General features: G+C 46.3%; 1 protein-coding gene across 1 annotated transcript in view; it reads left to right on the forward strand.

Moving 5' to 3' along the window:
* SLC9A6 (solute carrier family 9 member A6) overlaps positions 1–24,264 on the forward strand; it is a 361,491-nt gene that overhangs the window by 109,679 nt on the left and 227,548 nt on the right. Inside the window, exons 2-4 of the mRNA XM_078688580.1 lie at positions 10,386–10,585; positions 11,150–11,227; positions 23,926–24,002. Coding sequence (XP_078544706.1) covers positions 10,386–10,585; positions 11,150–11,227; positions 23,926–24,002 — 355 coding nt within the window. The remainder of the gene's footprint in view (positions 1–10,385; positions 10,586–11,149; positions 11,228–23,925; positions 24,003–24,264) is intronic.

Consider the following 24,264-nt stretch of genomic DNA (forward strand, 5'->3'; position numbering starts at 1 on the left):
TCGCGCAACGTAAGCGCCGCCTCCGGGCGCGCACCGGGGCGCGTAGCATAAGCGCGTCGGGTCATGTGACCTGAAAATACCACTTTTCATTGGTTGCTAACAGTTTTTTTTAGAAAGAATGAAATCCCCACCCATTTCCTTCACTTCTTCTTTCACTTTTGTGACTGCAAGACCTCTCTTTTTGCTGTCGGCTCTTTGCTAAATTAATATCTTGCATTACCATGGCTGCCAGAGCATCCAGCAGTGGGATTTCTGGATGAAGAGGTTCCTCAGCCGACAATAAAAGAACACTTCATATGGAAGTTTTTTTCCATTCCACCTGATCAGAAAAAAGTAAATGCTCCAAAGGTGGAGTGCAGGATTTGTAAAACTGTCCTGTCACGGGGTGACCCCAGAAAGAAATATTCATTTGGAAACTCGACGATGATTCGACATGTCGAGAGGAGGCACCCCCAGAACTTTGCCCGGGAGAGTGTCAGGGCTCTGGCACGAGAGGCTCCCAGTGATGGGGCCTCTACTTCAACCGGAGGACAAACTGCATCAGGGAGGGAGCAATCACAAGAACAGATTCCCAACATCCAGCCTGCTTTTAATAAAGGCGTTATTAAATGCAGATATTGCGATAAGTTACTTTGCTATGGGGAACAAAGTGTTCTGCTCATGGTTCGAGCATTGGATAACCATCGCTGCCGTTCCCAGCCCTAATTTTGTTTTGTTTTTTTGCTCCTGTTGAGCAGTTTCCCATTCACTGTTTTTGTTTTTGATCTAAAAAAAGAAAAAAAGAAGCAAAAAAAAGTTCTTTTTAGAACTACCTCCAATTCTCATCAAAGAGCTGTGTTCTTAAAAAAATGAAAAAGAGTAAGTGAAGTGGAGTGCATTGATAAACGAGAAGAAAATGAGTGAGAAAGCACAGAAAGGGACGAGAGGAGAATGGAAGTGAACTAGGGGGACTGCAAGAAGGTGAGTGTGGGGAAGGAGAGTGAGGAGAAGGAGAGTGAACATGGGGAATGTGGATATGCGAAGAAAATGTAGTAAAGGAACGGGGGTGTGGAAGGGAAAGAAAAGAGCAGTGGCTTAAATTATTATTTTACGGTTTCACTGGGTTTTCCCCATGGTACGCACCCCGGTAAGCTCACCGGTGCGCATACCGGGCACTCCCCCGCGAAAATCGAAAAAAAGAAAAAAATGTTTTTGCCCCGCGGGGCCCTTCTATGGCCCCCACATCAAACCTAGGGGGTCGGGGGGGGTCTACCCTGCCCTCTTTTGGTCATTTCCCCCTTTGTTTTTGCCACCTCTTGTGTCTCGATCCTACCGAGACACAAGATGGCGCCCGCTCCGGACTGTTTGGAATGTTGACAGACGCCCAAGAGCCAATCAGCTTTCCGCTCGCATACTCGCGTAGCGCGCTGGTGCGCGCCCAGGTGCGCGTACCGGGGCGCACTTATAGATATATATATATTTTTTTGTACCTAAATTACTCAAAATCCTCTGGAGCACATATCTTGAGACATAGCAAAGGCACATCGGGCTACCAGTCCCTACAATTTTGCCAAGTTTGGTGGGAATCCATTCAGCCGTTCGGGCTAAAAGTGAGTCCAACCGCCCTATGGAAATTAACATGGAGAAAACACGTTTTGGGACCCCCCTTTTATCTCGGCCCCCGCTTTATCGAATCCCCCCCAAACTTTCAGGGAAGGAGCAGAGCGGAGCGGGCCATCTAATTTGAGAAATTCGCGAAAATTCATCCACCGGTGCCAAAGTTATTCCCAATAGAATGTTGCGGATTTCCTATGGAAACTAGGTCCTAACTATAACTACCTACTGGTGACCGCCAGTAGGTAATATGTATATATATATATATATATATGTGTATATATATATATATTATGTGCCTATCACATAGTTGTATCACGTGCTGCCTTGAGACTGATATTGAGACATTTTTAACCGTCAAAATTGTGTGAAAGACCGAATGATGATTAACGTTATGGCATTCACAAGGAGCATTGGCTATTTGATTTTTCGCACAGGACATGTACCCACGGACTTCGGAAATTCGTAAAGCTGTCCAAAGGGATTGTGGGCTCTGTAGTCCTGTTAGGAGGAATTACGTTCACCCGGTGGCTGACATTAGCGTAAACTATAAACACAATTAGGGCATTCAGAGCCCCATGGAGAAATCGTTTACCACATGACTGTGCGTTGGACTCAATTTGCACTTACATTGTATGTTAGCCAGTCTTCGTTTCATATGCCATAAACTTTTTCTGTTTATAATTAAGGATACGATGTCTTGAATGAAATTATGGAATTCACATTGGCAGCACGTTCTTCTTTCATTTGTTAGCATATTTTAATCATTCATTTGATTTATTGCTATAAGGGCATCATGTTTTATAGAAAACTGGCGTCACATCATCAATACCCCAACTTGGAATTTAAACGTGTTTCCATTCAGGGCAGGAGAGATACCTTCATTTCTTTGCAAGGCATTCAGTATAAGACGGTTTATATTTATATCCATTGGTAAATCGATACGAATTATGCATTATGCTGTTATTTTCATTCACAGTTTCGTTGTGTTTGTGCACTATATTCATGTTATGAATTCAGTATGCTTTACCAGTGATATTTTCACGTCATATGTATACTAGTCTAATAGTTGCAACCAGCATTAGGCTTTAAAGTTAGTCTGTCTTCCATGCCTATCCAGGTTTGAAATGGGTAAGGGGTATTTAACCAGGGAGTTTTGATGTGCCAATCAGATTGACAAAAGCTGCTGCGCAGCCGAAACGCGTATCTCAATTTATGCAGGATCGAGGGAGACCAGAAAGAAAATAAATGAGCCTTAGCTCTACAAACCTCGAGTGCGTGCCTCTTCTTCGTTGGAGCAGGATGTGTTTACTCATATATATATATATATATATAATGTATGTATATATGTATGTATGTATATATGTATATATATATATAATGTTTATTTCCCCTTAATTTTTATATTTAATTTTAAATCTATAATGTTCTTTTTTTTTTATAGAAACATTTTATTGACCTTTTACAGGTTAACATAAAACCCTTGCACAATAGGAAAAGTAATGCACATGGTATCATCAATATCTTGCGTATTTGGATCAAGTCCAGCATGGTAGCACCAACCCCTCTTGGTGCAAAACATAGCTACTCACTCATATATACAGTCTCTCACTCACTCACTCTTCTACACACCACGTACACACTCACTCACCCATACAGGCACTCCCATATCCACTTACCTTAGTATATATGTTTACTACTCAGTAACTGTTAGAAAACAGTCAGAATCACTGTATGATGTCACCAGGGTTGTCAACAATTATGAAATTTGAGATGTTATCAGTGATGTCATCTCAAATGTCTTAAGTGATGTCATGAGTGATGTAATATGTGAAGTCATAAGCGAAGTCATAAGCAGTGCATTGCGTGGTGTAAGTTCTAGTTAGCTCGGCTAACTAGAACTGCTGATTTTCTCTGGTTTTGTTGGAGTGAAATGCGAGCCTAACTATAACGTCCCTGTAGTGAATTTCTAAGGTTTCAATTTTTTTTATTATTGTTGCTTCCTGTTGTATATTCCGTGTAGCTGCAGTATATTGCTATGAAGCATGGTATATCCAGCATTTACTCCACCATAATAAATGCACCATGAGCAGACATCCTGCCATGCCATGGCCCAGTTCTTTCTGATGCTCCTTTTTCTTGGGAGGAATCACTAAACGTAGGATGCGTCTGTTGCATTCTAGGCTGCAGAACATGGGCTAGGGCTACAAAACAGAAACTCAACCAGGATTCTGCCAAAACAGCTCCACTACACAACTGCTCCCACTTGCCAAAGGGATGGGATATTTTATTTTCCCTATGAAGCCTGTAGTTCCCTCTCTACCACTTTGGAATGTTGTGCCAAAGAAACCACTATAAGCCAGGTTTTCAACACCCTTTTCACAATCCCACTGCAACTTGCTTTGCCCTTATATCTGGTAAAGGAAGGTTTGGCATACACTCTGACCACTCCTGAGATGAATGAAACTTCCGAACTGAAACAAAACTGTGACCCTGCTGTAGCACTACTCACTTAAATTCATGTGCTAGAGCTGCCAAAGAAATTAAGCAACCCTTTTTAAAGACATTTACTGTAGGAAAGTCCACGTTTTTTACATGGTCACCTGCATTTTTTGCCTGGTATTTGATGCAACTTTGAAGTGCGCTGGGTCCATGCTAACCAGGTCCCCAGTGCCAGTGTTCTTTCTCAAAAACAAGGTAACTGAACAATTGTTTCACAATTGGCAAGACCTTTAGCACCCCTGTAAGCCCCTAGTAAATAGTGCCCCTGGTACCTAGGTCATGGGTACTAAAGAGCGTCCCTAAGGGCTGCAGCATGTATTGTGCCACACTAAGGGGCCCACCACAAAACTCCTGCAGACTGCCATTGCAGGCTGCGTGAAATGGCGCAGACAAAAATAAAATCACGACATTTCACACCCTCTGTGTGCTATGTTCCCAGAAACTGCATGCAATATATGTAAGTCACTCCGAAGACAGGGTGCGTTATATTTCATGTGTGGTCATGTCTGCACGAGCAGATATGCCCCTGTGCTGTATAGTTCAATTACTAGATAGTACAAGTAAACGGGGAAACCATCTTAAGAACATCTACTGGGCACTGGTCATTACGAGTTCGCCAACTGCATAATAGCTTAACTGCAACATATGGTGTTATGTATCAAACACCTTGTCACAATAAATCCATACTGATGCCAAGACATACATCTAGAGGGTACCTTAGAGGTGGCCCCTGATAATCTACCAACCTGTAGTGTACTGGCTGACTGATGTAGACCAGCCTGCTACCACAGCCAAGTTTCTGACCCCCTGCTGGTTAGAGCCCATGCTGAGGTCAGAAACAATGCCTGTCCCAGCAGGAGGTGTTGTCACCTCCTCCAAGCCGGATGGTTAGTAATCAGCATATCAAGCCAGAAGGTTTCAAAGGCCCCGGCTTTCCCCAGACAGGAACACGCCTGCTGACTAGCTAATTTTCCCACCTGTCCTGGTGACAAATGGGCCCTGTGCCTTTGTCCAGAACTCGGTGGACTGGTAGCACTTTGCAAATTGCTTGCAATCTACCTTCGGGTCGAGGAGCTACTCCCCTGCTGTTTGCAGTCACCAAACAGCAGAGTCTGGTCCATTTTTCTGCTTCCGTCCGGTTCCACTGACGCAGCAGCAACCCAAAAAGAGGTAGGCGTTCTCCAGAAGGTCAGCTCCGTCTCCCCTCCAAATGAGAAGACGCCAGAACCAACCAAAGCAGCACAGCGGCTGTACCTGATGTACTGGACCCCTTGTAGCAACCAAAGCATGTTTGAGTCTAGTCAGGACTCCAAGACCGAACAGCTGTTGTGGGTTCATAAGCATCACAGAGACTCACTTCGAGAGTGACCCAGCTGTCCTGTTTTTGTCCCCTCAACCGGTGACACCAACAACTGTGAGTGTCTGTGACGCACTAGCCCAGTTGACCTAACCACTCTTCACCCGAGTGCCGCAGCCTGGGTTCCTGAGAACTGACTGTACTCCCTTGCTCCCAGGGCCCTCGCCAACCAAGCCTCCCATTGTGAGCTCCCAGATTGTCCCCAAGTCCACCTCTGTAGCCTGTTTCTACGTGCTCCCCCACCCCCTTTGGTGTAGCGCGCAAAGCTACCAACCCGACTAGCACCTCTGCACCCGGACGCTCCATTGCAGGTAAAGACTAACTGCTGGTGGTTCTGTGTACCTTGGCCCACTACTACCTTAAGTCCTGAAGGGGACCCTCAGAAACCAATTGCAAGTGACTGTATGAAATATATGCCCTTTTTCCACGTATGAAAGCATTAACATGTAAAGACACATTTAAGTGTACATTTTGCCTGTAAAAATAAATTTCTCAAAAAGTACTTACATGATGCCGAAATTCTTGGTGTTGAAATTTATTTAAAAATACCTCTTATTCTTATAAATTGGTCTCAGATTTATTCTTGAGTGTGTGTCAAATGTATTGCCTCTGTGAGTACCACAAATGGTTAGCACTAAACTGCTCACCCCCACTACCACAAAAAAAGCATGTGGGTTTGTTATTTCTGCCTCTATAAACCAATAATGGTACTCTAGACTGTCTGCACAGTGTACCTAGTTTTGGTGCACTATATAGAGAGCCAGCTTCCTACATGTACTCTGTCTTGTGCTGGGGTGCAGCTACTTGGACAAAGGAAGCGGGTGACATCCCAATCCTACCTATTCTGTTCTGCTACCTCCCATCCACAGTTGGCTGTCTCCCAAGACTCCATAAGCCTTACCACCATCTTGTCAATGGTGTGTGCAAGATTGGGCTGGGATACTAAGAGAGAGAGAATAAAACCCTATGCACCTTCAGAGCTGTATGAGAATGGTGGACTTCCAGAATATATTACTTGTGGTCGATTTGGATTTTGCGTCTACATACCAATTAACTGTGCCCTTGATGACCAGATTACACTTCCTCATTGAAACCCACCACTTCACCTAACTCCACATTACCTTTGTGATCATACTTTGTTAGCTAGACTCTCTTGAAGCACAAAACAATAGTAAAACCAATATGAGAGTTATTGCCATCATACACAGACTATAATAACAAACAGTGGTGAGAGGGTCAGAGGGATACACAGTTTAAAGACCCTAGCCTGGTTCGAATCCCCAGCTATGACATATGATCAACGAAAGAGAACAGGGTGCCTCTTAGCCAAATGTTCTGGCTAGACTATCTATAGAGGCCAAAAAATCAGAAAGTACCCAAATCACCTCTGAATAGCCATGCATCAAAAAGCAACTACTAATTCATAGAAAGACGGATCACTTAACAGACACCAAATATACTCAAAAATGGTTTACACAGTCCATACCATCTAGTAGTGGATTACCATCAAAAAGACTTGTGTGATCAGTCATATCATCTGGCCATCCAGTTTAAGAGTAGGCTGATCCCTTGATCATAGGGACTTACAGCCACCAAATGGATTGATAGTCTTGGATTTGGTCCACCATGGAGTATGGACCGCCTTCAGATAGCCAATCTTTGATGGTTGAGAAGTTGTGAAAAAGAACTCAGTGCAACATAAACAAAAATGTGGTGAGTTTAAAATAGGATGACATAGCCTCAACAAAACAACTTTATTTAACAGTCGGTCACATCTCCTAATTAAAAACCAGAACAGTGCACAAAAGGGACAATATCAACAAATATCTGTCCACAAACGGGCCAACATGTTTCTGCCTATCTGGCAAATAATCCCTTGGCTTTCATCAGGGCCTCTGCTCTATAAATGTTGCAACTGCTATCAGATATTAATGTGAACAAATCAAAAAACAACTTATAGGAAAGGTTGGAAAACAATACAACCTGTACCAACCGTGATACACTAATCTTCCATGTCATTGGACTTATTGAATCCAGTTTGACAGGGGAAAGGACCTCACCTCACCTGGACCGTGCTCAGGTCTACGAGGCCCCGCTCAGTCCGTCGGTACCTCAAGCTCAATCCTGAGACTTGGGGAGGCTCAATCCTGAGACTTGGGGGAGGCTCCCCCAAGTCTCAGGATTGAGCTTGAGGTACCGACGGACAGAGCGGGGCCTCGTAGACCTGAGCACGGTCCAGGTGAGGTGAGGTCCTTTCCCCTGTCAAACTGGATTCAATAAGTCCATTGACATGGAAGATTAGTGTATCACGGTTGGTACAGGTTGTATTGTTTTCCAACCTTTCCTATAAGTTGTTTTTTGATTTGTTCACATTAATATCTGATAGCAGTTGCAACATTTATAGAGCAGAGACCCTGATGAAAGCCAAGGGATTATTTGCCAGATAGGCAGAAACATGTTGGCCCGTTTGTGGACAGATATTTGTTGATATTGTCCCTTTTGTGCACTGTTCTGGTTTTTAATTAGGAGATGTGACCGACTGTTAAATAAAGTTGTTTTGTTGAGGCTATATCATCCTATTTTAAACTCACCACATTTTTGTTTATGTTGCACGGAGTTCTTTTTCACAACTTCTCAACCATCAAAGATTGGCTATCTGAAGGCGGTCCATACTCCATGGTGGACCAAATCCAAGACTATCAATCCATTTGGTGGCTGTAAGTCCCTATGATCAAGGGATCAGCCTACTCTTAAACTGGATGGCCAGATGATATGACTGATCACACAAGTCTTTTTGATGGTAATCCACTACTAGATGGTATGGACTGTGTAAACCATTTTTGAGTATATTTGGTGTCTGTTAAGCGATCCGTCTTTCTATGAATTAGTAGTTGCTTTTTGATGCATGGCTATTCAGAGGTGATTTGGGTACTTTCTGATTTTTTGGCCTCTATAGAAAGTCTAGCCAGAACATTTGGCTAAGAGACCCCCTGTGTTCTCTTTCGTTGATCATCATACACAGACTACAAGTGTCCCACTCTTCACTGTAATCCAACCAGTCCTCAATGCATAAATCTACCCATGAGCATCAGCCATCCCTTGTTCCCAACAACAAACCATTTTATTTTTCCGGTTCAATGGATTATAAACGCTTTGCCGCACCTAATTTCTTATTGTCCTCTGGACCTTTGCCAAAATTGAGGTTTCTCCTAAAACCACTCTGTTTTGAATCAAGACTCATTCTTCTCACCTCTGGCTTCAGACTTGTATCATCTGACATTTACATATGAAGGGTTGCTATTTCACTTCTGCCCCCTCCCCCGGTCCCCCTTCAACTGAGTAGGCTATTGCTGCAGTTTTCCATAAACACATCCCTCAATTTTAAGATCCTCATTGGCAAAATATTTGATCCATTCCCCTATTAGACTTGTTTACCACAATGCACGAGTCAACAATTTGCTGTATACCCACCACAATCCAAATTACATGCACCAGCTTGTTCCACCTGACAACTCGAAAATCATTCACCTATGCTGATATCTCGAAGAAATATTTGACAAAGCTAAAACTGACCTCAACCAAGCCACCTTCAAACAAGGCCCTTTATTTTTCAAAAAGTAGTCTTCTTGGCAAGAACTACCCTAAAAACTGAGAACTATTCCAACCAACTTAAAACGTTATGTGGCATGCCTATACTGAAACACCTATTCTTCCTCCAGCATCTTTATCCTAACCTTAACAAACACTGTTCAAATTCACAGGAGCCCCCAAATAACCTAGTTTTCCTCTTGTCCAAGGCTGTATCAAACGACTTCCACAAAAAGCTTTCCAGCACTACTTCACACGATCGTACTACTTGACCAGTGCCACCATCTGCTTCACAAGGCCTTTCCCGCAGCTAGAGCAAACCTTTTGATTCTCACTTTCTTCCAGCCCGCTTCCATAGATCTGGCCAAGCACAGCATAATACTAGCTCTGGTGGTAATTTGATTTGACATCTTTACCCAGCCCACTCAAACACTATTACCATGCAATCTTCTAAAACGTTTTAGCCTGCTAGGCAATCCTCTGTAACTCACTCATTCATAGGTTACGGGAACAAGTCTCAAATATATGTAATTTTATTTATTTTTGTAGTATCCTAGTGTGTTAACCAGGCCCAAGAGGGCACATTATAATAATAGAGTATTATGGATCAAGAAACATTCAGCGGTCCTACATTCTAATACATATAGTTGGAAGTAAATCATTCACAATTAGAGTTGCAGCTGTCCGAGGTAGGCATACGGAAAAGAGTGCTGTGACAGTGATGCATTATCAGTTAAAATGTTCAAAGTTCAGCTCACTCCTCTTCCATGGAAAGGTTGGCTGCAAGAATATCAGAACTTCTTGCTCCATATGATTGATGGATAAACACCGCTTCTCTTATCCATACATCTGTGACATAGTTTAGGGCGTTTCCTTAGATTTTGGGCGAAATTGAATATATGGAGCCAGTGTTCAACATGCGACCTGCCGAAAGGTTTTAAGGCTGTCGGAAAGAAAAAAAGCTTCCTGTGCAAGAAAAGGTGTGAGTGGGGTGGGAAGGAGTAACCTCATTCACAAGTGAAGTTAACTCCTGAGGTAAAATTCATTATTAATCCACAATGAGGGATACTGTCAATGACTCACTAGTGATTACGTCACTTGTGAATCCTCACCTTGCCTCACTCAAAAGTGAAATAAAGGGGGTGTTGCTGTGTCTAGTGGCACACATATTTTGCATTTGAGTATATGTACGTTTGCTAGTAAGATTGTTTTCAAAGGTTCATGTCTAGATTATAGCAGCATCTGTTGGTGAAATCTAAACGAGTTGTAGTTTGACTACTATGCAGAGTCTCGGGCGCTACAGGCTTTATGTTTGTAATATTTGGTCCTCTCTGTTCTTCTTCAGGTCTCCTGGTCGGTGTAGTACTTCGGTATGGAATTCATGTTCCCAGTGACGTCAACAATGTGACCTTGAGCTGCCAGGTCCAGACGAGCCCAGCCACACTGTTAGTTAATGTTAGTGGGAAGTTTTATGAATATACCCTGAAGGGAGAAATGACTTCAGAGGAACTTAATTATGTCCAGGATAATGACATGCTGAGAAAGGTACGTCCTCCTGCATCCAGGAAGTAAAATCCATTTTTTTATTGAGTAGGCTTTGCATTAGTCCATTGCACGTGTCTCCCCATTAGCTGGCATGTTTTTTTCTCTGGCACGTTCTCTGCTGACCAGTTCTCCACTCGCTGAATCTTTATTCACATCCCTACTCTTTACAAGGGAGCTCTATTCTCTCAAACTGTCAAAGCCTCATCTTTCTCAGATGTAGATTTGATCACTGCTCCTTTGCTCCTAGTTGTTGGCTTTACTTTCCCTCTTTGTCTCTCCACCCTCTAGTGCACTCCTCTCTCTCACCACCTGAATGGCTTATCTTGACCACTCACGCTGACCGCCTCTCTGCCAATAAAACACCATTAATCAAAATATGGGTATAACTGAACCTGTAAAAATTGCCTGACTTTAGGTTCCTTGCCCTTGTTGGAAAGGTTGGTTTTCATGACACCCTCGTTCTCTGATGTATTTATTCCTGTGTTTCTATTGCACCATTTTGAAACCCGTACAAAGAGTATAGCACCATATAGATTAGTGATTAAGTCTTATTTGTGTCTACAGGTGATATTTGACCCTGAAGTATTCTTCAATATCTTATTGCCACCTATCATATTTTATGCAGGATACAGCTTAAAACGAGTGAGTATATTGGTCTTTGCACCCTTGCTGATGCTGTTCTCCGTTGTACTTTCTTGTCTTCTGGTGTTCACAAATGTATTTAATTTTCTAATATTGTGCCCAGTTGTTTGTATTTTGCTAATGTACCCAACTGTGTTTTGTTTGATTTTGTTGTGTCCAATTGTTTATGGATCACTTACTTTATGCCCAGTTGTACTTTATCTAGAAATGTGTTGTCAACGTTGTGGTTGATCTGCTAATGTTGCACTCAGTTGTACTTTGTTCCTTAATCTTGTGTCTTATGATTTGTTAATGTTGTAGACAGTTGATTTGTAGTTGCTTTACTAACGTTTTCCCAGACAACTTGCACGATCTAATACCATTACATGGCACGATCACCTTTCTGTTAGCAATGCCTCCTTTCAAGAATTCATGAACCGATGGAAGCTCCTCCTGTTTCAGGTCCACCAAGTTCTGGTACTTGATTACTGCTAGAATAAGAATTGAGAATGACCTACAATACCAGACATGCCTCTTTTCGTTCACGTACCATCTTAATACGGATGACCAGTTATTCTGTTGTAGTGTAGGGTAGTTGCTGTCATATCTTGCTTCATGCCCCTGGTTAGGCGTCGAACACAAAAAAGTAGGCATGACTGCTCGACCCTATTTTCTAACACTCCACTTCGCCTAATTCTTATGCAAAGCACTGTAAGCAGCAGCATGTTAAAAATGGCATTGAATCTGAAGCAGTTTGCCTGACGTCTGCCATTTAGGATACAGTACATTCAAAGTCCTTTCAACCACAATCTCGGAAAGGGTGTCCAAGAACCCGATGCATATTGGAGTGCCTCCTCGCCTCATCAGATGCATGAAGCACTATATACATTTACAGTACAATGAAATACAATAATGATGTGGTTATTTCCTTTGATTTGCTAATGTTGTCCCAGCCGGCACCGGATGTAATTGGACACCTAATATTGTGCCCACTTGAATTTAAATTATGAGACTAATGTCAATTTGTATGTTATTTGCGATAAAAAGCTATTTTATATCTTTATTTCTCATTAATCTCCAATTTAAATCTAGTTGCAATTTACTGCAAACACCAAAAGTAGCTTAAATGCAATAATAGCCAGCTAAAGATTCGGGTTATGGTTTGAACATTATCTGTTCGAGGCATGTGGGCTGCTGAATTCATATCTGTGCATAGATCGCTGCCTAGTGTTGGGTCTGGATGATTGCACTTTGTTGTCTTGGAAGAGTCTTCGAAGTATCACAAGATAGGTGACTCCTCCCCTGGACTACAGTGCGCATGGGCATCTTCTCCATCCTCAGATTGTTTTTTTCCGCCATTTGGTTCGGATGATACTCCTATACTCCAACTTCGGAATCGAAACAAAACTTTTCTAAAGGCCAAAAGGCCTTTGACTTCGATGGTATTGTTCTCGTTCGGTACCTCTCTACTCGATCAAGCTTTCCATCTCGACTCGGTCGTCGACGCGGGCCTTTGGGTCTTTTCGACGCCACGTGAGTCTGCCGTAGATGGAAAGAAGCCCGTTCAAAAGGGTAGTCGAACCGAACAAGGACACACAGCCAAAGGGCGCCCAACCTAAAAAGGTCACCGACCCGAACAAGCCCGCTGTACCGAAAACCGTCGAACCGGCAAAGGTCGCCGACAAAAAGGGTGCCGTACCAAAGCCCGTAGCACGGCCGGAGAAGGCTATCGACCCGAAAATAAGTGCTCTGAAGACACCAGTCGATCCAAAGAAGACCATCGACTCGGAAAAGGACAGTCAACCAAAAAAGCCTGTCGAGCACAAGAAACGTGTCGAGCCGAAAGATCCGGTCGACCCCAAATCACTCGTCGACCCGAAAAAAGGGCACGAGCCGAAGAAAAGCAATAAGAAACCAAAAGTCGTCGAAAAAGAAGGTGTTACCAATCCAAAAAAGTCTAACACTCAACCAAGGACTGTAGAGGAAGAACTCTTCCATCCAGATCCATCAGACGACCAAGCAAAACTATATATTAATCCAGAGACTGGTAAAGTCACAATCCTGCACAGGAAGAAAAGGCCATTGGACACTGGCTCTCATTCCCCTATTCCATTGAAGAAGAAGGACTTTGGGACTTCTCCCTCTAGACCCTTCATCCCTTTCCATCCTATCATGCCTACTACACCTTTTGCTCCTTACTCTCCTTCTCACCAGTGGGACAATGAGGGGAACACAGGGGAAAATCAACAGCCTGACTATGATTTTAAACAAGATCCTCAACCACAAGAGGAACCATGGGAGGAGCCAACAGACCCTTACAACACCCATCCCATCCCTGATGTACCCTCTTATCCAACTAAGCCGTCACCTACTGATGACACCATTGTCTTCAACCAACTCATAGACAGGGCAGCGGAGTAGCACAACATAGAGATGCATAATGACCCTGTCGAAGAAGACTTTGTATTTGACACCTTCCCTACTTCAGAAAAGAGTGTCAGAACACTTCTTATGTTAAAGGGAGTGCTAAAACACGCACCTGACATATTTAAGGATACAGCCAGGGCACGGGTAATCAATCCCAGGATAGAGAAGAAGTATAGAGCAGCCTCTACAGACCCTACCTACATCAGAGGGCAGGTACCATTAGACTCGCTAGTAGTGGCTAATGCACGTAAAAGGGCCAACTCCCAAACAACGGGGGAAGCACCTCCCCCCGATAAGGAATCAAAGATACTAGAAGCATCAGGTAAAAGGGTAGCAGCACAAGCCTCCAACTCATGGAGGATTGCTAATACACAAGCCCTACTGGCTCGTTACGACGGGGCACATTATGACCAGCTCGAAAGCCTAATGCAACACCTACCTGAGCCTTTTAAAGCACAAGCTGATGACCTCATACAGGAGGGAAAATTCATTACAATCGCCTCCATCAAATGTGCGTTTGACGCAGCAGACACCGCAGCCAGGTCGATTAACACTAGCGTCTTACTACGCAGACATGCATGGCTGCGCATTTCTGGCTTTAAGAACGAGGTGCAGTCCACCATTCTTAACCAGCCAGTCAATCAGGACTTTCTATTTGGGCCTGCTGTCGACACCATTTTAGATCAAATGAAAAAAGACCCAGAAACCGCAAAATCAATGGGGGCATTACAGTTTCAGCAACATAGAGGCTCCTTTCGACGCTCCTCATACAGGGCAACTACACGAGGAAATACCTCGCAGACGTCATCCTCATACAAACACAACACACAAGGTTCCTTCACCAAAAACTCAAACAGAGGAGGTTATAGGGGTAACAATAATAAGGGAAGAGGACGTGGAGGCAATAACACCAGAGCCTCCACTGCCACAAAACAGTGACTTCATCACGCTACCTCCAGACCACCTAACACCGGTCGGAGGCAGACTCCAACAGTTACTACCTGTCTGGCACGCAATTACCATGGACAGGTGGGTGAGAGAAATTATCCAGTATGGTTATTGCCTAGAACTCACTTCTACAACACCAAACATACCACCCAGACACCGTCCTATGTCCACAGAACACATCACCCTGCTCCAACAAGAGGTGAAATGCATGCTGGAAAAGGGGGCCATAGAGCCAGTCCCTTTCCACCAGCAGGGGACAGGAGTATACTCCCTATACTTCCTTATTCCCAAGAAGGACGGTTCCCTCAGACCAATATTGGACCTCAGACCCCTAAATCAATACATACTGTCGGAGCACTTCCATATGATCACACTACAGCAAGTGCTCCCGTTGCTACAACAAGGAGACTTCCTAGCATCACTGGACCTCAAGGATGCGTATTTTCACATACCTATCCATCCAGCCCACAGAAAATATCTCAGGTTCACAATAGAAGGTCAACACTACCAATTCAAGGTTTTGCCCTTCGGCGTTACCACAGCTCCAAGAGTGTTTACAAAATGCTTAGCGACAGTAGCAGCACATCTCAGAAGGACTCATCCATGTGTTCCCTTATCTAGGCGATTGGCTAATACAAGCAAAATCGTACCAACAGTGTGCAACACACACGTCTCAAACACTTCAGTTACTACACAGCCTAGGGTTTTCGATAAACTACCCAAAATCGCATCTGCAACCATCCCACACACAACAATATCTGGGAGCCACTATAGACACCTCCGTGGCAAAGGCATACCCAAACTCAGCAAGGATAGCCAGCGTGCAGATACTTATTCGAAAATTTCTGCCACAACACTCTCTGCCAGCTCGAGTCTTTATGCAGCTCATAGGCATGATGGCCTTCTGCATATTCATTGTCCCCCATGCCAGACTTCAAATGCGTCCATTACAAGAATGCCTAGCACGGCAATGGAACCAGGCTCGAGGACAACTAAAAGACCTAGTGTTGGTAGACAGTCGCACTCACAACTCTCTGCAGTGGTGGAACCCACAAAACCTTTCCCAGGGGCGACTGTTCCAAGAGCTGGTTCCACAACTAGTACTAACAGCGGACGCATCACTGACAGGCTGGGGAGCCCATCTCCTTCAATACACAGTACAAGGGCTCTGGACAACCAAACAAAAGAATCTGCAAATCAACCAACTAGAGTTGCTAACGATATTCCTAGCCCTGAAAGCATTCCAAATATACTTGTACAGCAAGACTGTGTTGATCCGGACGGACAACATGACCGCAATGTACTATATCCAGAAACAGGGAGGAACGCACTCTCCACAGCTGTCTCACCTGGCACAAAGCATATGGAAGTGGGCGATTCCCAAAAACATTTTTCTCCTAGCAGAACATCTTCTAGGGAAGGACAATCAGATAGCGGACCTGCTCAGCAGGCACAGCCAACAACTACACTAATTGGAGATTCACCCCCAAGTTCTCCAGCCATTCTTCGAACAGTGGGGTCACCCAGAGATAGACCTGTTTGCCACAAAAGAAAACTCCAAATGCCAGTACTTTGCCGCCAGGTTCCCACATCCGTTGTCACAGGGCAATGCGATATGGATGAACTGGTCAGGCAGATTTGCGTACGCTTTTCCCCCAGCACCGCTGATTCCGCTGGTGGCGCGCAAACTGCGGCAACACTCACACTAATCCTAGTTGCTCCCACATGGGCGAGACAACCTTGGTACACAACGTTCCTGGAACTTTCAGTAGTTCCCCATCAAAGACTGTGCCTCGCACCTCATCTTCTAACTCGGAACCATGGAGAAATCACCCACCCAGGTCCCAATCAGATGAACCTAGCGATCGGGCTCCTTAATTCTTAGAGTTTGGATACCTTAACTTGCTTCCAGACTGCATGAACATCATTAGGGAGGCAGGACGACCAACTACACGAGCGTGCTATGCAGCTAAATGGAAGAGATTTGTTATTTACTGCAACAATAACCAAATCAACCCATTAGACGCTTCCATACAAAACATTATATGTTACCTGCTGCATCTACAAAGATGCAACTTAGCATACTCTTCGATACGACTACACCTCGCTGCTATAGCAGCATACCTTCAAAACAGGCAACACCTTTCCCTGTTTAGAGTACCAGCAATCAAAGCCTTCATGAAGGGTCTGAAAAGGGTGATCCCTCCAAGGCACCCCCCTTCCCCAGTCTGGAATCTAAATCTAGTGCTTACCAGACTTATGGGACCTCCTTTCGAACCTCTACACTCATGCAAACTACAATTCATTTTTTTTTTTATTTATTTTTTTAAACTTTTTATTGATTTTATAACACAAACACAAACAACTTGCAAGGAGGAAGAAAAAGAGACATCAATGTACACAACGTTGCATTACATGGTGCTGGAGCGGGAAGGACAATCCAATGAGCGTTCGTTCTATCGGGAAGAGTTACACAGTGGGGGGGGGGGCAGAAGAAACAAATTGCAATCAGTATACAATAGTGTGTGGAGGAACCCTCGGGTTACGGGGACATAGATGCAACATCAGGGTCAGGAAGAGGAGGGGCACATATATCACCACGATAAGTGTTCCACTGAGTCCATATCTTTCCCCATTTCCGGGGGGTACCACGAGAAATATACACAGTCTTTTCTCTGAACATGCACCAGTCCATGTTTTGTTTCCATTTCTGAAGTCCGGGCGGGCCCTGAGCACCCCACAATTGCGCAATGTCTCTTTTGGCAATCATGTTGCCCAAGGTCACCCACCGAAGCTGCGACACGGAGTAATCATTCGGTTCCCATACGTTCAGCAGGCATCTCCTAGCTTCCGGCATCGATCGCACCCCGGTAACCTCACTCATCACCTCGTGCACACGGGTCCAGAATCGCACTATCTCAGGGCACTCCCAGATGATATGCAAAAAGGTGCCCAGGAGACCACAGCCACGCCGACACAAACCATCCACAGAGAAGCCCATATGCACCAGACGGGGACCAGTGACATATACTCTATGCAGGATTTTAAGTTGCACAAATCTAAGGCGCGCCTGAATGGCCACCTCTTTAGGGGAGGAGATCGCCGCCTGCCAGTCCTCATCGTCCAGCTCCAGCCCATCACCAGTCCAGACCTCTCTAAGTCGAGACAGGAAGTCAGACCTGGAGTTGATTAACTTTTTATAAATAAGCGAAATCGTACTATCAGGAACATGTCCGTCCAGTACCCTGTCCTCAAGCGGGGACGACTCCGGAATCTCCACACCCGAAGGGAAGATCGAGAGCACCGCGTGGCGGATCTGTGCATAGCGAAAGAATTCGCGATCGCTCAAAGCGTACTCGGTTTTCAATTCCTCAAACGTCTTCATTCTCCCCTTAGTCCAAACATCATCAATCCTGCTGATACCAATCAAGTCCCACCTATCAAACCCCCGGGACTGCCAAAGTGAGCCAAGTCTATCAGAGGCGTACAGGGGGGTGGCACGAGTCAATTTATCAGTCCACCCAAGCGCCATGGAAGCATGTCGCCATACCTGGACGGCCGTCCTAGTGGGGCCCGTCACGTTGCGAGGGGTGAGTTTCGAGTAGAGGGCTCTATTGTAGTCGCCCCCCGGTAACAACCATTTGTCCATCGCGAAGGCCGGATTTGGCAAAGGGCCATACATGCAATGATTTATTGCCCCCAGTTGAGACGCCCAATAATAGCGACGGATATCAGGCAAAGCAATTCCACCGTCGTACCACGGGAGCGACAATTTAGCAATGGCAATCCGGGGCCTACCCCCCCACACCAGTCGTCTCTGTAAACCCTCGACCTCACGGAAATATGTAGCCGGGACAACGTCAAGCGTGTTTTGCAATGCGTAGAGGAATCGGGGCAGTGACATCATCTTAAACAATGCCGCTCTACCCAGGGGAGAGAGAGGAAGTTTCCCCCAGGCGACCACATCTGCCCGAAGGCGCTGAAGAGGGGGCAGTAAATTACGGTCGAACCGCAGTGCAGGGCTCAGCGAGATAAAAATGCCTAGATATTTAAATCCATCTTCCACAATCGCGATAGGACAGCCGCTTGGCAGAAGGGGGGCGGTACCCGACAGGACGTATACACAGGACTTCGACCAGTTGATGACAAGACCTGAGTTTTTGCGGAAGGACGTTAAGACATCAAACAGCACAATGAGGGATTTACGGGGTGATGTAAGATAAAGCAGAATATCATCAGCGTAGAGAGATACACGGTCCTCAAACTCCGAATTCCATCTAATGCCCTTCAGGGACGGTTCCCACCGCAACCAGGCCGCCAGCGGTGCCAAGGCAAGAGCAAACAACAAGGGGGACAGGGGACAGCCCTGTCGCGTCCCTCTGCTCAGTGCAAAGGGCGCAGAGACCCAACCATTGACCGCCACCTGGGCCATGGGACCGGCGTAGAGCAATTTGACCCATCGAACGAAGTCCGAACCGAAACCAAACTTAGCAAGAACCGCCCACAAATACGGCCATTCTATTGTATCAAACGCCATCGTAGCGTCCAAGGACGCCAAGATGGCGGGCTCACGCAGCGTCTCAGCCCGTGCCAGAACTCCATGCAACCTTCGGAGGTTAAGCGCCGTGTTACGATGCGGTATAAAGCCGGATTGATCAGGGTGAACCAGGACCCCAATAACGGACGCCAAACGTGTCGCCAGCAGCTTGGCCAAGATTTTAGGTTCCGCATTAATCAACGAAATGGGTCGAAAAGAGGCGCAGCGATCCCGAGGTTTACCATCCTTGTGGATGACAACAATAGTGGCCAGTCTCTGGTCTGGCGGGAGAAACCCCACCTCCAAAGACTCAAGAAACATAGAGCGCAAATGAGGAGCTAGCGAATCCGGGCGCATTTTATATAGCTCAATGGGGAGCCCATTAGGGCCCGAGGCCTTGCCGGATCGGACCGAACGGACAGCAGCGGCAATCTCGTCCACAGTAGGCGGAGCATCCAGAGCATCCCTATCAATATCAGACAATCGGGGAAGTGCAACATCACGCAATAACAGGTGGGAGTCCAGCTCCGATCGATCAGACACCTGGGAGTACACCTCGCGGAAATAGTCAGCAAAACATGCGACAATATCAACAGGGTCCGTACAACACTCTCCACTCTCCGCAACAATCACAGGGACGACACGACTCGCACTTTCCCTCTTATCCAACCAAGCAAGCAGTTTCCCAGCCTTATCACCCACATCATACAGGCGTCCCTGCTGTTCCCTCCCCATTTCCTTAGCAGCTTCAGTGACCAGAGCTCTGTATTCATGTTGTTTCAACTCCAGTAGATGTAACCCCTCAGCGGTAACCCCAGATTCCAAGCCCTCCTCCAGGGCCGTGACCTCCCCCTCGAGTCGAACCGTCTCAGCACGGTTGGCCAACTTCACGCTACCAATCAATGAGAGGGCCTGGCCACGAATGACAGTCTTGTAAGCTTCCCAAAGTACACTAGGGGAGGAAACAGAGCCCACATTTTCCTCAAAGTAACAATCGTGTGCTTTAACCAGCTCATCCCTGACCCTGGGGTCCTTCAAATACCAGGGGTTGATCGGGGCCACTCGGCCCGCCGAACCCTGCCGTGCATCAACCACCAGCCAAAGCGGAGAATGGTCCGAGATACCCCGTGCCAGATGTTTAACTTCCCGTATGAGGGATGCATGGGCCGAGGGCAGTAAAACGTGATCAAGCCTCGAGAGACTACCATGAGCACCAGAATGATAGGTATATTGCAACTGTCCCGGGTGAAGCAACCGCCAGCAATCAGTGAACCCCAACGTCTCCAGGAAGTCGCTCAACCAAGTCTGGGCCCTCGGCAATTCCCTGGCAGGGTGACGATCATGCATTCCCGAGACCACCGCATTAAAGTCACCCCCAACCAAAAGCAAACCCTCGGGGAGGCCCAGGATAAGTCCACTCAGATCAGCAAAGGTGGTGGCCTGGAGGCCCGGGGGCACGTACACAGAAATCGGATTAAGAACCCTCCCCTCCCAGCGCCCCACAATGGCGGCGTATCGTCCCTTATCATCCAATATGACATCATCAATGGCCAAGGGGAGGGAGGCCCGAACCAGAATGCCCGCCCCCCTAGAGCCCGAAGTGAAACCCGAGTGCGCCACAAGGCGATAACCACGCCTATTCAAAGCGTAGCACTTGTTGCCGAGCAAATGAGTCTCCTGCAGTAAGACAACATCTGGAGTCAAACGTTTCAGCAATTGTAACACCACCCTCCTCTTAATCCCATCCCCCAACCCGTTCACGTTCCAACACAATAACCGAAGTCCCCTACCCCCCATCCCCGTGCCCAGTCCCTCCCCGGCCCCGCACCCAGAGCAACTGCAGAAAACAGGAGTGCGCCTTTCCCTCGCCTTGCAAGTAACAAGAAAATTCAAACAAACAACCCAGCCCCCCCAACAATGTCAAAACAACTATACCCCCCACCCGCACCCCTGCTGAAGACCAAAGAGCCCCATAAACTCGCAGTGTGCCTGTCGCCCAACCACCCAACTAATCTACGAAAAGAAAACCCAGGAGGAGAAAGGACCCGTTCACCCCCCACCCACCCCCAAAAAAACTACTATTACTTGCAAACATTAAGAACACAGCATAGCACAGTTCAAAGCCAACGGGAAGGGTACGGGGTCAAAGTCAACAATTACTCTTGCTCCGTCGGGCCACCTTCCGCCCGATCCGACTTGCCAGAGTCCTCAAAAGGTTCATGATCCATAGGCAGCGTGTCAAGCCAGTCACTCACAACCCCAGGATGGTCGAAGAAAAAAGTACGATCCTTATGTACCACCCGCAGACGGGCCGGAAAGAGCATGGCATACTTCATTGACCTTTCCCGGAGTCTCTTCTTGACCCCCTGAAACCCCAGCCTCTGTTTCTGGACCTGTTGTGTAAAGTCCGGATAGAAGCTGACAGTAGAGTTCTCAAAGGCAATGGGACCTGACTGCCGCGAAGCCTGCAGGATAGCGTCTCTGTCCCGGAAATGAAAAATCCTCGCAATGATAGGTCGAGGGTTAGCACCCGATTTAGGTGTGCCGCCGGGGATCCTATGTGCACGGTCGACAGCGAAAAACTTGCTGAGACCCTTGGGCGCCAGGTGATTCAGCACCAGGTCTTCCACCAATAGGTCCGTCGAGGCAGCAGTCGATGATTCCGGGACCCCAATCAGGCGGATGTTATTGCGCCTGGCACGGCTTTCATAGTCCTCTAGGCGCCCAGAGTAATAATCATTGGCTTTCCTCAGATTCCCGACTTCAGCCTGCAAATCAGAAACGTCGGTAACCAGGCTAGAGGTCGTTAGATCCAAGGATTTGACCTTTTCGTTTGTCTTCGCCAAGTCCGCCCTGATCAGATTGACGTCAATCGCCACCGTATCCAGTTTGAGAGTCAAGGCCTCATATTGTTGCCCCAATGAGGCCTTCATACCAGTGATGGCGCCCATGAGATCTCGCAGCGAGGGCTCGTCCTCATTCGATGAGTCCTCCGGCATTGTCGTCGAGGTTTTAGCTGCTGCTCCCGGCGATCCCTTAGCTTGAGTGTACCGGTCCATAATGTTCGTTTGCAGAGCACTCCCTCGAACACCTGGTTTAGGCCCGCGCTTCCCACCCTCAGGCTTGGTGGCCATCTTGGATCCTGGACCCGTACGGGTCGCCTGTTGACGGGTAAAAATGGTGACTGCGGTGGCAAATGTAGGACCAAAAGGGCGAAGGTGGTGCCAGTCTCAGATCTGGAAACCGCTACAGATCGGCAGTAGGAACGGAGAGACCAAGGGTGTAGGAGTGTCCGGCCGCCCACGGAGCCGACAAAGTCAGGTTGAGCTCCGGACAGAAATCGAAACCGAAAGCGATCGCCAGCCCACGCAAGTCTGGCAGTCCGTTGTTGTTCACTTACTGAACGGCAAGCGAGACAAGATAGCGCGGGGCGTCACCATGGAGCAGGCCAGAAAACTGCGACAGTCTGTAGCTCTGGACCCCGAAGTCCAAAAAAGTTCGTTGAAACAAATAAATGAGCAGTAGAACTGTGCCAATAAACACCCGTCGTCTGAACCAGGATAAAGTACAGGATAGTCGATGGAGGTGGCGAGGGTCCGGGAGCCCTGTGCTCACGCGACCATCTTGGGTGCGCGCGAAGCTCCTCCTCCCCGAACTACAATTCTTAACGTGGAAGGTAGCATTCTTGGTTGCCATTACCTCACTCAGAAGAGTAAGCGAATTACAAGCACTAACAATCCAAGAACCTTTCATGCAAGTACATGCCAACAGGGTGGTTCTTAGAACAAACCCTAAGTTCATGCCAAAGGTCGTATCCAATTTCCATATTAATCAATCAATAGAACTGCCAGTATTCTTTCAAAATCCACAGTCAGCAGCTGAGAGAGCCCTACACACATTAGATGTAAAAAGAGCTCTACTTTATTATGTGGACAAAACTAAATCATTTAGAAAGACAAAGCAACTATTTGTTGCTTTTGCACCACAACACAAGGGAAATCCTATATCAAAGTCAGGAATAGCCAGATGGATAGTTAAATGCATTCAAATATGTTAACAAAAGGCAAAACGCACTTTAACCGTCCCCCCAAGAGCACACACTACAAGAAAAAATGGGGGCATCCATGGCTTTCCTAGGGAATATTCCTCTTGAAGACATTTGTAAGGAAGCCACATGGACCACCATACACACTTTCACAAAACACTACTGTGTAGACGTGCAAGCAAAACAGCAAGCTGCTGTAGGCCAGGCTGTCCTCAAAACTCTTTTTCAAACTGCTGCAGCTGGCACAGGTAACCACCGCTAGAGGAGATACTGCTATACAGTCTATGTACAGATATGAATTCAGCAGCCCACATTCCACGAACAGAATATGCTACTTACCAGTATGCATCTGTTCTTGGCATGTAGGGCTGCTGACATTCATATCGCCCGCCCTCCTCCCCTGTGCCTGTCGCAGCTGCAGCATTATCTATGGCATGGCCATCTCTTACTTTACTATCTCCATCTCTGCCACAATGGCGAAAAACAATCTGAGGATGGAGAAGATGCCCATGCGCACTGTAGTCCAGGGGAGGAGTCACCTATCTTGTGATACTTCGAAGACTCTTCCAAGACAACAAAGTGCAATCATCCGGACCCAACACTAGGCGGCGATCTATGCACAGATATGAATGTCAGCAGCCCTACATGCCAAGAACAGATGCATACTGGTAAGTAGCATATTCCTTATCCTGCATGAGCTGGTTGCTGACCATATTTAAATGTTTTTTTTTCTGTCTCTAATGCAATGTTGCTTTTTTTCAGGGGCATTTCTTCAGAAACCTTGGCTCCATCCTAGCTTATGCTTTCCTTGGGACACTTATCTCGTGTTTTGTGATAGGGTGAGTATTGTGTGTTTTGTAGATAGAACAAGATACACTTGGCTCCTCAAATGGCTGTGAGGTTTTTGTTTTATAGTCCCTAATCACAGAGGGAGTTTTGTGACAGTACACAATGTTAACAATTAAACCATACCTCCCTCATGCATTAATTATGGAGCCGTAGTTTGTATCTTGGATAAGAGGGTGATGCCACATTTCTGGTCAGATTGATTGAGCTAGAGTGGGTCAGGGCAGGGGAGCAGCCTCACTACTACTACAAGAG

This window comes from Lissotriton helveticus, chromosome 4_1, assembly GCF_964261635.1.
Source record: "Lissotriton helveticus chromosome 4_1, aLisHel1.1, whole genome shotgun sequence".
Taxonomy (NCBI): domain Eukaryota; kingdom Metazoa; phylum Chordata; class Amphibia; order Caudata; family Salamandridae; genus Lissotriton; species Lissotriton helveticus.